The 15,064-nt window shown below is 46.1% G+C and overlaps 1 protein-coding gene across 1 annotated transcript; it reads left to right on the top strand.

The window, feature by feature from the left end:
- The first annotated feature begins 5,638 nt into the window (after window positions 1-5,638).
- Window positions 5,639-10,908, top strand: LOC130239033 (NAD-dependent protein deacylase sirtuin-5, mitochondrial). The gene is given in 10 exon segments (XM_056470178.1): window positions 5,639-5,837; window positions 6,351-6,439; window positions 7,027-7,049; window positions 7,051-7,161; window positions 7,417-7,642; window positions 8,420-8,507; window positions 9,568-9,621; window positions 9,721-9,844; window positions 10,401-10,516; window positions 10,640-10,908. Coding segments are annotated over 9 exon segments (891 nt in total). The 5' UTR covers window positions 5,639-5,837; window positions 6,351-6,360; the 3' UTR covers window positions 10,710-10,908.
- The last annotated feature ends 4,156 nt before the right edge of the window (window positions 10,909-15,064 follow it).

The following is a 15,064-nucleotide window of genomic DNA, read 5'->3' as shown; positions in this document are numbered from 1 at the left end:
CTGTCCTGTCTGGTTATGAGTGCATGTAACCAAAATATCAGCGAAGAAAGAAATTCTCTAACTCTGATGATGACTGTGGTCTTGTCAGTACACACCCTATGTAGACAGCAGCACACAGCAGCTGAGGGTTACATCAGGAGACACGTGTAGCACACCATGAATGATAAGCACCCTCATCAGTGGACACTAGTTAATTCCCTTCTCCGCAGGCTGTGAGATGAATGTGCGGAGCGCTCGTGTCCGTCTGTGCTAATCTGCTTCTGTTGCATAACTCTGACTGAAGCTCTTTCTGTAATTGAGTTGTGAGATACGGAGGAAGAGCTGTAATCAGGACAGTCCACAGCAGCACCACTGAAGCACATCAAACACTGCCTTTACCACTAATACTACAGTACATACTGTAGTGTTTCTGAAGCACACTGTGGTCACGTCTATTATACTGTAGCCTATATAGAATATTATAGTGCCTCTGTGTTGATTAATGCTACAGTATAATGAACTCTAATAAATACTGTAGTGTGCTTTATTCTGACTACAGTAACTGTGGTGTATTGTATTATAGTACACCCTATAGATGTAGATAACTACAGGTCCTTTGTTTATATTAATATAGTTGTTGTGTTACCATAGCAACTGTAGAATCCCTACAACAGATTAATTACTATAGTTGCCGTGTTGCCATAGCAACTGTAGAATCCCCACAACAGATTAATTGATACAGTTGTTGTGTTACCATAGCAACTGTAGAATCCCCACAACAGATTAATTGATATAGTTGTTGTGTTGCCATAGCAACTGTAGAACAGCCACAACAGATTAATTATTATTATTATTAATTGCCACTGCATGACTGGCACACATAATACAGTGCTTTTGGCCATCATCACTGACATGTGTTCAGTAAGTCCTCATAAGTGATGCGATAGGGCTGTCCTGGAGTCCTGAATGTTTGCTGTAATGGATCTCCTTCCTTTTCATGGTCATTTCACTAATAAACTTGTCTGTTTCTGTAAGCCCCTCCTCCCCAAAAGCACGCAGAGCTCTGATTGGCCAGCTGAGATAGAGCTCTGAGCCATTGATTACTTCTAGACAGGTTTTAATGATTAATTTTCACATCACTTACTGTCTGATAAGTTGGTCGCAATCTAGTATAAACATTCCTTTAAAAAGGGCTTATTTGCATACATAAACAAATAGCAGATTCATTTCATCCACAAAAGCAAAGATAATCCAGAAGATGAGTATCAACACAACAGCTTCACACAGTAAAGACAAAAGGCAGACCGAGGGCTTAAATACATGACTAAATGAGCAACCAAACAAGACACAGGTGAACACAATCATCTAACCCTTAAGTAACCCTTGAAACAATGAAGCAACAAGAACAATGAAGTAAACAGAGGAAGAACACACAACATTAGCATCCACAAACACAACAAAGCCAGTCCACCAGAATCCATCCTGCTTTGCAGAGCACAAACATTTAAAGGGACAGATGACACAACTGCAGCACGCTAACCATAAACAGAACGCTACCATGCATCACTCTGGATGCTAATATACAGTTCTCTAATATTATAGTCACTGTTCTTAATTCATATGTGCAATTAGATTCTGTCATGGCAGACAGACAGTCGAAATCCACATTCAACACGGTTCCCATGGCAACAAGCAACAATATCTGATCATCCTGCTGAAAACCACAGTGTAGGACTCAGAAACAGCGCTTCCATGGAGGAGAAGTGTATTTCTGTTAGAATAAGTAGCACAAAACAAGTCTTTAATAAGCCTCGTGTTAATGTTGTGCAAATGGGTCGACAGCACCACCTAGTGTCATCCAGCAGTAATACGTTTGGGGTTTTTTTGGTCGAATTTGTCACATTTGCAGAACATATTCATTATTAAATGTTCTTGCATGCTTGTGTTATTATAACAGCAGCTTGTAGAGTGCACTGGAGCAGGACTGCACATGTATTGATCCGTCTATCATTGATGCTGATCATTTCTCCAGCTCATTACCTCTTATCTGTGGCGTGCCTTACAGATTGATTTCCCTCTATATGCACTCAAATGCTTTCATACCGTTCTGTCTGAGAGTGTTGAGGTTTATTAGGCTCGAGGGCGGGGTCAGCCTGTCACTCACATGAGATCCACCAATAGCAAGCCACTATCATACAATCAAATCCCAATGAACAGAATCAAGCTCCGCCTACATTTAGTTCAATATTCATCAGCTTTTTTTGACCCAGGATGACCAAAACAACCAGTCCAAAACTGAGACTTATACACTAACAGGATATATAAGCTTTCCACTGATGTGTAGTTTAATAGGACTGGAGAATATTTGCCTGAGACACAAATAAGGCGAGTGTCTGGAATCTAAGGCTTCAAAAAATTCAATATATTGAGAAAATCACAATTAAAGCTTTGCAGATTAAAATAAAATTATTAATAATATAATATAATATAATATAATATCAGTGGCGACATAGTGGCTTAGTGGTGTCACACTGTGGCCTCACAGCAAGAAGGTCGCTGGTTTGAGTCTCGGCTGGGTCAGTTGGTGTTTCTGTGTGGAGTTTGCATGTTCTCCCCGTGTTGGTGTGGGTTTCCTCCGGGTGCTCCGGTTTCCCCCACAGTCCAAACACATGCACTATAGGGGAACTGATCAACTACACTGGCTGTAGTGTATGAGTGTGTGTGAGAGAGAGAATGAGTGTGTATGGGTGTTTCCCATTACTGGGCTGCAGCTGGAAGGGCATCCGCTGCGTTAAACATATGCTGGAATAGTTGGTGGTTCATTCCGCTGATAAATAAGGGACTAAGCCGAAGGAAAATGAATGAATGAATGTTTATGATCTACAAGAGCCTTGTGCTCTAGACACGGTCAGTCTGTTGAGAGTGCGTCTCGCCATTGCAGTGCATTGTGGGATTGAATTGAGTGCTCTTCAGAATGTCCACTATGGTTTCAGACACCTCTAGACATGGCTGCTCCCTTAAATAGTGCCCTAATAAGGGTGTAGGCTGTGATTTGTGGTGTTTGCCTGTGTGTGATGTACTCATGCGAATACTTAATTCTGCATTTGTTGTGAATCCAGCATAACTCTACCGCCCCCTGCTGGGTACAGTGACAGGGAGCAGTCTAGAAGGGATACAGCTGTGTATCTGTGGTTCTGCATATTATATTACTGTGCTGAGTGTGTGTGTGTGTGTGTGTGTGTGTGTGTGTGTGTTCTCTGTGTACTGGTTTATCTGGTTTACAAGGACACAAATGTGTATATTGACATGAGTATGATGCTGGTTTGACAATGTTAGGGTGGTTTATGAGCACAGGTCTTGTGTCCTCATAATTCAAAACGCTTAAAAATCACACCTAATGGGGACTTTCACATTCACATTTTGCCACGTGTTCACAGTGAGGGTCACTTATTGGGGAGGCGTATGATACAGCGGCTTTTACAGTATACAATACATTACGCTCATGGAGTGTGTGCGTGTGTGTGTGTGTGTGTGTGTGTGTGTGCTGACAGTATGTTGAGCTGATCCCGCAGAGTGCAGGGTGTGTGTGTTTGTGTGTGTGTGTGTGTGTGTGTGTGTGTGTGTGTGTGTGTGTGTGACTCCAGACTGACACACCTGCACCACAGCACAAATTTCACATCTGCCCTGACTCTCCTGCAGCATCATGAGCTACAGCTACACACACACACACTTATATATATAATTATACACACATATACACACTCACATGCCCACACACTTTGACATATACACACACTAATACATGCACATGCACAGAAACTGATACACACATGTGTGTGTGTGTGTGTGTGTGTGTGTGTATAGTAGACTAGTACAGCTGAGCGCGTGTTCTGCTGACTCAGCTGAAAATGATGGAGAGTCGCCATGACAACAGGAGATGCTGGAGCTGCAGGAGCCGCTTCACACTGCATCCTCAGCATCAGCAGCCGCTCCTGTGTGTGAGTGTGTGTGTGTGTGAGTGTGAGTGTGTGTGTGTTTACCTGTGCGCAGGCTGCAGGTTCTGCCGCTGTGTCTGGGGTACGGGGCTCTCCGCACGGCTCTGCGCTGCTCCTCATCCTCCATCCGCCTCCATCTGCTGCTCTGTGCTGGAGGAGACTCTGATGAAGGAGCTGCAGCGAGAGGAGGAGCAGGAGACGAGGAGGACACACCTGCAGGAGGCGCTGCTGCTCTCTCTCTCACTCACACACAGAGCTCTATCCCTCTCCCTCTCTCACTCACACACTCTTATTCTATCACACACTTTATTTTCTCCCTCTCTCTCACAGACATCTTTACATCTAGACATGTTACATATAATATTTTTTAAAATCTTTTTAATAATCATCATCTGAAAGCCCCTCCCTAAAGCACTGATAGCCCCTCCCTAAAGCACTGATAGCTCCTCCCTAAAGCACTGATAGCTCCTCCCTAAAGCACTGACAGCTCCTCCCTAAAGCACTGATAGCTCCTCCCTAAAGCACTGATAGCTCCTCCCTAAAGCACTGATAGCTCCTCCCTAAAGCACTGACAGCTCCTCCCTAAAGCACTGATAGCTCCTCCCTAAAGCACTGATAGCCCCTCCCTAAAGCACTGATAGCCCCTCCCTAAAGCACTGATAGCCCCTCCCTAAAGCACTGATAACTCCTCCCTAAAGCACTGACAGCTCCTCCCTAAAGCACTGATAGCTCCTCCCTAAAGCACTGACAGCTCCTCCCTAAAGCACTGATAGCTCCTCCCTAAAGCACTGACAGCTCCTCCCTAAAGCACTGATAGCTCCTCCCTAAAGCACTGATAGCTCCTCCCTAAAGCACTGACAGCTCCTCCCTAAAGCACTGATAGCTCCTCCCTAAAGCACTGATAGCCCCTCCCTAAAGCACTGATAGCTCCTCCCTAAAGCACTGATAGCCCCTCCCTAAAGCACTGATAGCTCCTCCCTAAAGCACTGACAGCTCCTCCCTAAAGCACTGATAGCTCCTCCCTAAAGCACTGATAGCCCCTCCCTAAAGCACTGATAGCTCCTCCCTAAAGCACTGATAGCTCCTCCCTAAAGCACTGATAGCTCCTCCCTAAAGCACTGATAGCTCCTCCCTAAAGCACTGATAGCTCCTCCCTAAAGCACTGACAGCTCCGTTGGCAGAGGTGCAGAGGTGATTAGTTTGACTTTTCGGTGATCATCTACTCTTCCCTGGCGATGACCCCTGACCTCTTCCTGAATTTAATGTTCTGAATTTCTTCCTCAAACTGTATTTTTACAAACCCAATATCTGGAATCCATGAACTCAGAACCGAGAACAACTGCAGTCTGAAAATACGTCTTCATAAATCTGACTTAAAATATTGAGTTGTGTTAAACTTCAGATGTTCAATACTGAAGTGAAGAAACTCAAATTATAAACATTTTAATGGCGTAAAATATTCACTTTTATTAAATTATAATCAACACAACTCAAATTCAGAGTGTTTTGGCAGAGGATTAGCTCCACACCCCATGATGAGTCCGGGATCATACAGGAACACACTCGTGTTGCAGTGTCGTTATTTGCCGCTAAAGAGCACAGTCTGCCGTCCACATCACCATAGAAACCGACGTGCTTTGCGACATGTTTACATGGTTTACGACATGTTTATGAACCACTCCTGCTGGAAAGCGCAGTTCACAGAAACTCCAGTCTCCTGAGTGCAGGTATGACGCGTTATAACCGCTCCTACTTATAGACGGGTATAGCTGCGGTTACCGAGAGTCCGCGGAGCTGACAAACACACACCGGAGCTCACTGAAGCGCTGTTAGCGGAGGAGGCTTGATCACGCGCGCGTGTGTGTGAGTGAAAGTGTGTTGGGTGTGTTTCTTTATGTGTGTGTGTATGTTTTATGCTTGTGTGTGTTTCTCTCTCTCTCTCTCTGTGTGTGTGTGTGTGTGTGTGTGTGTGTGTGTGTTTCTCTCTCTCTCTCTCTCTCTGTGTGTGTGTGTGTGTGTGTGTGTTTCTCTCTCTCTCTCTCTGTGTGTGTGTGTGTGTGTGTGTGTGTGTGTGTGTGTGTGTGTGTGTGTGTTTCTCTCTCTCTCTCTCTCTCTGTGTGTGTGTGTGTGTGTGTGTGTGTGTGTGTGTGTGTGTGTGTGTGTGTTTCTCTCTCTCTCTCTCTCTCTGTGTGTGTGTGTGTGTGTGTTTCTCTCTCTCTCTCTCTGTGTGTGTAAGAGAGAGTGATTTTGTGTATGTGTGTGATTTTTCATATTTCTTTGTGTGTGTGTGTGTGTGTGTGTGTGTGCATTGTAAATTGAATCCTGAATTGTATAAACACACTGATGTGTGTGTGTGTGTGTGTGTGTGTGTGTCAGGTCAGAGCTCATGAACACACACATGTGGAAGGCAGCAGCACACAGCGGAAGATGGACAGCTGTCAATCAACTCATCCGCACACACTCAGGTGAGGGACAGGACATGTGTACACACACACACACACACACACGCAAACACACACACACGCACACACACACACAGTGTTAGTGCTGAGCTCATTATTCGGCTGTTTATGCTAATTACATGTTAATTCAGCTTATTTTAAAGGTCCTGTGAAGAGCTCTGATATGTGCATCTCCTATTGGATGTTTGACAGAATCTAAAATATGAAGAGGGGTGGGGCATAGAGTAGCTCCTCCCCTTTTAAAAAAGCAGCCAATAGCGTGTTGTTTTCTCACAGCTCTGCCAGTGGGAGTGTTTGAGCTCAGGCGCATCAAATGAACAGCCAATGAGAAAAAAGGGGTGGGGCATGTCATACACTAGACAGCATCTAATTGGTCAGAAGATTTGATGAGAAACTGAAGTATAAGCTGAGCTGTGAGAAAAACAACACGCTATTGGCTGTTTTTAAAGGGGAGGAGCTACCCTATGCCCCGCCCTCTCCTCATGTTTCAGTTCTTTATTGATGTTTAGTCTTAAATAAAGCAATCACTGTGGTGTGTGTGTGTGTGTGTGTGTGTGTGTGTGTGTGTGTGTGTGTGTGTGTGTGTGCAGATATGGCAGAGTTTCGTGAGGTTTTTCTCCAAGGCGCGGCACATCGCCATCATCACCGGCGCAGGAGTGAGTGCGGAGAGCGGCATACCCAGCATTAGAGGAGCTGAGGGGCGCTGGAGGACCTGGAAAACACAGGTCTCTCACACACACACACACACACACACACACACACACATATATAATACACATACATACTCTCACACTCATTGACACACACACACAAATGCACAGATATGTACAAAGATTTGTGTGTCTATATGTGTGTAAATACAGGTATGTGTGTGTATATGTCTGTGTTCATGTCTCTATCTCTCTGTGTGTGTGTGTGTGTGTGTGTGTGTGTGTGTGTGTGTGTGTGTGTGTGTGTGTGTGTGTGTGTGTGTGTGTCAGGATCTGGCGACGCCACAGTGTTTCTCTCGTCACACCAGCCGTGTGTGGGAGTTTTATCACTACCGCAGAGAGTTGGCTCTGCGTGCGCGCGCGAGTGCTGCTCACCGGGCCATCGCGGATTGTGAGGAGCGTCTGCGCAGACAGAAGCGTTCGCTCGTCGTCATCACACAGAACATCGACGAGCTGCACCGACGCGCTGGGTCCACACACCTGCTGGAGGTCCACGGTCAGAACACACACACACACACACACACACACACACACTGCATCATCACACATACACACACACAGCACATAATCACACGCACACACACACACACACACACACACACACACACACACACACACATACACACCGCATCATCACACATACACACACACAGCACATAATCACACACACACACACACACACACACACACACACACACACACACACACACACACACACACTGCATCATCACACATACACACACACAGCACATAATCACACACACACACACACACACACACACACTTCATCGTCACTCAAACACACACACTGCATCATCACACATACACACACAGCACATAATCACACGCACACACACACAGACACACACACATACACACTGCATCATCACACATGCACACCCTGCATCACATTCAAACAGACACACACACCACATAATTACACAAACACACACACACCACGTAATTACACACACACACACACACACACACACACACACACACACACTCTCAAACACATTGCACGATCACATACGCACTCTCAGACACACATCCACAAACAACACTGACACACACACACACACACACACACACACACACACACACACACACACACACACACACACATATATATATATATACACATGCCTTACCTCTCTTCATGTCTCGGTTGCCAGATTGAGTGTATTCTTGCTCAAGTCTCAGATTCTTGTGTGTGTGTGTGTGTGTGTGTGTGTGTGTGTGTGTGTGTGTGTGTGTGTGTGTGTGTCTGCAGGTAATGTGTTTCAGACCAGGTGTTTGAGCTGTGGGAATGTGGAGGCCAATCACAGGAGCCCCGTGTGCCCATCACTGCAGGGGAAAGGGTGAGAGAGGGAGAGAGTAATGATGGATGGTCTGATGTTCATGTCTGCTGTGTGTGTTTTGAGTAGTCACACCTGTCATCCCTCCCGCTTTTCCCGTATCCCTCCCATATTTTCAATCTTTCTATGAAGCGCGGCAATAAACATTAGCGAGCCGATCCTCCCTATACACAACCCAGACCGCCGAGCCACCAGGGGACGCCCTCGCCAGAGAACGGACTTGTGTTCTTGTGGAGAGCGGTCTTGCCAGGTGTTCTCTGAACAACGAACTCAGGAGACCACGAGAACAGCGAACGCGTCCTGTGAGGAATGAGATGCGGCGTTCTTCCTGATGGTCACATGACTCTCACGTGTTTATTAATGTAAAATGATTTAATCATTACAGCATCTATACAGCGACTCATTGTGTTCCACCTTTCACAATAGATACTCTGCATAAACACATGATAAATACACGCTGCACAGTCCAAACTAAACTGAGTTCATAGAGATTTCAGCACGTAAACACCCTCACTGTGGTCATTCCTCTATTAAGATGTGGTGATGTTTATATTCACTGTTTCATGTAGAGAATCTCCAGATGTAAATCAGTGATATCTCTGAACTTTAATAATAAATAAAGCGCTGCGCTTCCCGCCTCCAGTGCAGTGTCTTCTGGGTCTTCTAGAGCGAGACCGGTGCTCACGTCTGCATCGGTGCGTCCTCCATATCAAGAACACCTCCGGGCAGTTTCACGCGTCCTCTGCTCTTGAGTATCGGAACTGATGGCAGCTGATGATGATGATGATGTTACACGAGGACGCGAGACCGCTGAAGAACACATATTGAGACACCGCCTATGAAATGAATATAAAACAGCGGGATTGACTTTGCTATCCCTTACTTTCACATCCCAATCTTGCCAGGTATGCATTGGGATGGATTTTCTTGGACTTGGCAACCCTGTGTGTTGGTGTCCTGAGTGAGTTACTCTGCCTGGAGTGTGCTGGTGTTTCAGTGGGAATGAGGCTCATAATGACTGCTGTGTGTGTGTGTGTGTGTGTGTGTCCTCATTCTCCCTCAGCTCTCCCGATCCTGGCGTTCCCGATGCGCTCATACCTGTGCGAGATCTGCCCAGGTGAGTGTCAGTCAGTCAGTCAGGAGCTGTGTTTCCATCTGAGATGCTAATTACGTCAGTGAGTGTTAGCGTGTGCTAATGTGTGTGTGCTGTCTGCAGGTGTGAGCAGAAGGCGTGTGATGGGCTCCTGAGGCCGCATGTGGTCTGGTTTGGGGAGACGCTGGACTCACACATCCTCACTAAAGTGGAGAAGGAGCTGGAGACCTGTGATCTGTGCCTGGTGGTCAGTGTCTGAGCGTGCTGATGCTCCAGTGTTAGCATGATCGCCTGGGGGGGGTTTCCCAAAACTAGCGTTAGCTAATGAAGATCGCACGTCCCTTCACTGCTAACATAGTTCAGTGATTCTGTCACGAAACCATTGTTCCAACATAACAGCTAGAGACATAACAGCTGGAGAATTTAATGCGTGTGTGCGTGTGTGCGTATGTGCGTGTGCGTATGTGCGTGTGTGTGTGTGTGCGTGCGTGCGTGCGTACGTGTGTGTGAATCTCCAGCCTCTAATGGTCATCATGAACTAGTTTGTTCTAATCAGACACACTTTGATTGACATTCTCCCCTTGTGTGTGAGGGGGAAAGCCCCGCCCACTAGTGCCCATCACTCCCTCATTAGCATAAACAGCAGCCCTGAGTGAGAAGCAGCCGTCTGTCCATTAGCCATGCTCTGACGTCATGACATTAGGAATGGGCCAGAAGACTGCGATCGGTGCGTCAGTAATGTAGATGCAGAGTGAGTGTGAGCGCTGCTGATCTGAGGTGTGTGTGTGTGTGTGTGTCCGCAGGTGGGCACCGCAGCCGTGGTGTATCCAGCAGCCATGTTTGGTCCTCAGGTGGCGTCCCGCGGTGTTCCAGTGGCTGAATTCAACACTCGTCCTACAGGGAACACACCGAGATACAGGTCAGCTCATTAAACATCACTCCTGCAGCATTAAAGGGGGAGTTCACTCACAACACACTGCATTACATGCTTCATACCAGTTTGAGGATGATGATGATGAAGATGATGTGTGTTTGTCTCCAGGTTTCATTTCTCTGGCCGCTGCGCAGACACTCTTCCAGTGGCTTTAGCTCCTCATGAGTCTGAAGACTGAAGATCTCGCTCATCTCTTAGACGGACACAACTGGAAACATGAGTGTGTGTGTGTGTGTGTGTGTGTGTTCTGGAAGCGTCTCCTGTGCCTTTGAGCTTCATCTGTGTGTGTTTACAGTCAGTCAGTGCTTTACTGTTACCTTCTGATCATTCCTGCACATTCACCAGCATTAAACAATAAAAGCAGCTCTCATATCAAACTCTGTGTGTGTGTGTGTGTGTGTGTGTGTGTGTGTGTGTGTGTGTGTGTGTGTGTGTGTGTGTGCGCGTGTGCGTGGTGTGTGTGTGTGTGTGTGTGTGTGCGCGTGTGCGCGTGTGTGTGTGTGTGTGTGTGTGTGTGTGTGTGTGTGTGTGTGTGTGTGTGTGTGTGCCATAAATGTTCCTCCACTACACTAATTTCAGTGTGTGTGTGAGAGTGTGTTAGTGTTTGTTTGTGTATGTGTGTTGGTGTGTCTATGCATGTGTGTGTGTGTGTGTGTGTTGTGCTGATGCTGATGCTGCACTCGTCTGTCACAGGCTCTGCTGTGAGCTTATGTAGGTGCTGCTATTTATATCCTCCATCAATCCTGCTGTCTGTCAGTGTTTGGCTGCAGACTGATTCACACACAGCCAGCCGGTGTGTGTGTGTGTGTGTGTGTGGGTGTGTGCGTGTGTGTGTGTGTGTGTGTGTGCCTCCACATCACCCCTCGGCCCCGTCTCTATCTGTGCTCCTCCAGAAAGAACAGTGCATTTCTGCAGCTCTGAGCATCCCACACACTGTTCCTGAGCACACACACACACACACACACACACACATATCGTGTTCAGCTCTGATCAAAACAAAACTCCAACAATACGTCTGTGTGACATGTCTTCAGTATGAGCTCAGGGTGTGTGTGTGTGTGTGTGTTTACCACCAGCAGAACTGTGCATGTGTGTGTGTGTGTCACACTGCTGAGTCTGATGGTGATACGTCATACTGTAGTAAACTGAGCATCAAGGTGTGTGTGTGTGTGTGTGTGTGTGTGTGTGTGTGTGTGTGTGTGTGTGTGTGTGTTTGTTGTGTGTAGTGGTTCTGGTCTCATTTGTCAGATTGAAGTGAGCTAATCTCTATTAAATCCTTACTAATTACAAACACGTTCACAGTCACTGCACACACACACACACACACACACACACACACACACACACACACACACACACACACACACACGCACACAGGTCCATCATTTGTGGCTCTACACACCAACACAACAGATCTGAAATGAAAGGATCAAGATGTGTTTACCTGCAGACTGTCAGCTTATTGAGGCTGTTTACATCACATCAGGTGAACGCTGTAGGAATTACCGCAGTCTGCATATGTGCCTCCCACTTGTTAAGGGTCCAATAATAATGGGACAGAATAATAATAAATCAAACTGTCACTGTTTAATACTTGGTTGCAAATCCTCTGCAGTTGATTACAGCCTGAAGTCTGGAGCGCAGAGACATCAGCAGACGCTGGGCTTCAGTCCTGCTGGTTCTCTGTCTGTAATTATTTCTGATTGGGCTACTGACCAGCCGCCGGTGTCTCCACTCGCTCTCCCCCCTTTCTGGGTGTTCAGGCCACGCTCTTCCCACCACACTCCCCAGGTACCAAAGCAATCTGGCCCGGATTTAGCATGAAGCTGGCACAGCAGGCTTTCATCTGGCACTGGCATACAGCATGTGGGTCACACATGGCCCGGGTTTAACAGAAGCGGCAGCACACAAGACATGGGCCAGATGTCTAATGTGGTATTTGTAGTATTTGTTAAAAATGTCTATGTGGGCCACATAGGTTTGGTATATCTTGACCCACTTTTAAAATGCATTTAAATAATATTTAAATCAAGAAAAAGATTCAAGTCACTTTGAGAAAAAGCATGTCCATAGCGTGCCTAAAGCGCAATGCTTCATGGGTCAGCAATTTAATTGCAGTCATGACCCACCAACAGATCTGGCCCAGTTCTGGGTTATTAACTTGACTGAGATTGGCCCAGATATGACCCATGTTTGGCCCTTTTCTGGAAGCCAGACTTGGTCCAGTCATGTACCGTAATTCACTGCAGTGTGTGGGCCAAGCAAAATCTGATTGTGTGGGCCAGAGCTGGGCCAGATAAATTTTGCTATGCGAGGCTTCTCTTCTCATCACACGGGTACAAGTTGATCTTGATTCCGTCCAGAGGATGTTGTTCCAGCACTGTGAAGGCTTCTTTAGGACTCTAATCCGGCCTTCTGGTTTTTGAGGATCACCAATGGTTTACATCTTGTGGTGAACCCTCTGTATTCACAGCCTTCTCCTGATTGTTGACTCTGACACACACACACACACACACACACACACACACACACACGCCCGCCTCCTGGAGAGTGATCTTGATCTGGCCAACTGTTGTGAAGGGTGTTTTCTTCATCAGGGAAAGAATTCTTCATTCGTCCACCACAGTTGTTTCCGTGGTCTTCCAGGTCTTTTGGTGCTGCTGAGCTCACTGCTGTGTTCTTTCTCTTTAGGAATGTTCCCAACTAGGCATGGCACGATAACCCGTTTCAAGGTTTACAGCAGTTTGGAAATATGAAGATTTTAAAAGCTCTAAAATGTTCTGTCATACCGTCCCTACAGTATATGTAGGGTTTAATGTTTTTATGTGTAGTAAATAAATCTGTGTTTTTGACACCACTGAAGAGAGCAAAAGTCAATCATTTATTGTAATTATTTCGCCAGACGTGTGTACTGCTCCAAAATATTATAAACGTTTCCTTAAATAAAGACAGCGTGTTCAATGGGGGATAAGTAATTGTAGTTTTACTCAGACATTTTAAAAGCCCTTATTTTAGAGCAGTGATCACAATATCACGAGACCATGAGACCATCGTGTTCTTATCCAAGGTTATCATACCGTCTGAGACTGAGGCCCATGCCTATTCCAGTTGTTTTGTCCACGCCTGATGTTTCTGCTCTCTCTCTGACGGGTTTGTTCTGTTGTTTTCAGCCTGATGATGGCTTGCTTCACTGGTAGTGACAGCTCGTTGGATCTCATCTTCAGAGTTGACAGTAGCAGATTCCAAATGCAAATAACACACTTGAGATGAACTCTGGAGCTTTTATCTGCGAGTGTGTGTGGGATAATGAGGGAATAACACACACCTGGCCATGAGAACAGCTCAGAAGCCAACTGTCCAATTACTTTTGGACCCTTAACAAGTGGGAGGCACATACGTAAACTGTTGTAATTCCTACAGCGGTCACCTGATTTAGATGTAAATACCCTCAGATGAAAGCTGACAGTCGGCACTTCTGAACTGTGTCTGTATCCCAATATTAATGGACCTGACTGTATGTGAATATATGTGTCTGTGTGTGTGTGTGTGTGTGTGTGTGTGTGTTGTCGTCAGATCAGACTGAAGCAGTCGAGGGAATCTCTAATCCTCTTCAGGGGAAACAGCAGGAGTCAGTGACCGCAGCAGCGCAGTAAAGCTCAGGTTATTTTTAACAGTTTAAGCTCTTCTTCAGTGTGTGTGTGTGTGTGTGTGTGTGTGTGTGTGTGTGTGTGTGTGTGCAGCAGAAACAAACGTCACAGTCTCATACAGCAGCAGAAACACACTCAGACTGAACTGAAGGCAGACTCATGCTGGTGTCTGAGCGTGCGCTGCAGCTGAAGGGCTTCATGCGGTTGTTGTAGGATGGTTGTGATGTGTGTGCTGTACTGATCAGACCCTCCTGAATCCTGGAGTTCTTCAGTTTGAAAAACAACATTTACCAAGATGTGTGTGTGTGTGTGTGTGTGTGTGCGTGTGTGTGTGTGTGTGTGTGTGTGTGAGTGTGTGTCACCTGTCTCCTCTCTCCTGCAGATTCACCTCCGCAGTTTCCTCTTTTCCTCCACAGAGATGCTAAAAATACTCAGTTCAGTCTCAGAGCTGTCAGAAACATCACAGCAGTGTTTATAAAGCGGAGGATTATTCACACACACACACACACGCACACACACACACACACACACACACACACACACACGCACACACACACGCACACACACACACACACACACACACACACACACACTCACACGCACACATTAATCTAAGTAAGTAACCAGTAGCCTACTCAGAGACATTAATTAAGGAATATTTGATGTGTCCTTCAGTGGTTTGTCCCTGTAAACTCTATATTCACTCAACAACTGTCGTAACAGCACACGCAGTAACGCCGGCTCCTTCATGGTCATCATCTCTTTCTAACAGTAGATTTGCTTTAATTGTTTTACTGTTTATCCACATGAAACTGCTCATGTTCTCATGATGATGGAGTTACTTCACATGTTCACCCCTGACTGAGCATTTACTCCTCATCTATTC

Source organism: Danio aesculapii, chromosome 2 (assembly GCF_903798145.1).
Source record: "Danio aesculapii chromosome 2, fDanAes4.1, whole genome shotgun sequence".
NCBI lineage: Eukaryota > Metazoa > Chordata > Actinopteri > Cypriniformes > Danionidae > Danio > Danio aesculapii.
The sequence above is the reverse complement of the archived record's forward strand: the minus strand, read 5'-3'. Positions and strand labels throughout refer to the sequence as shown.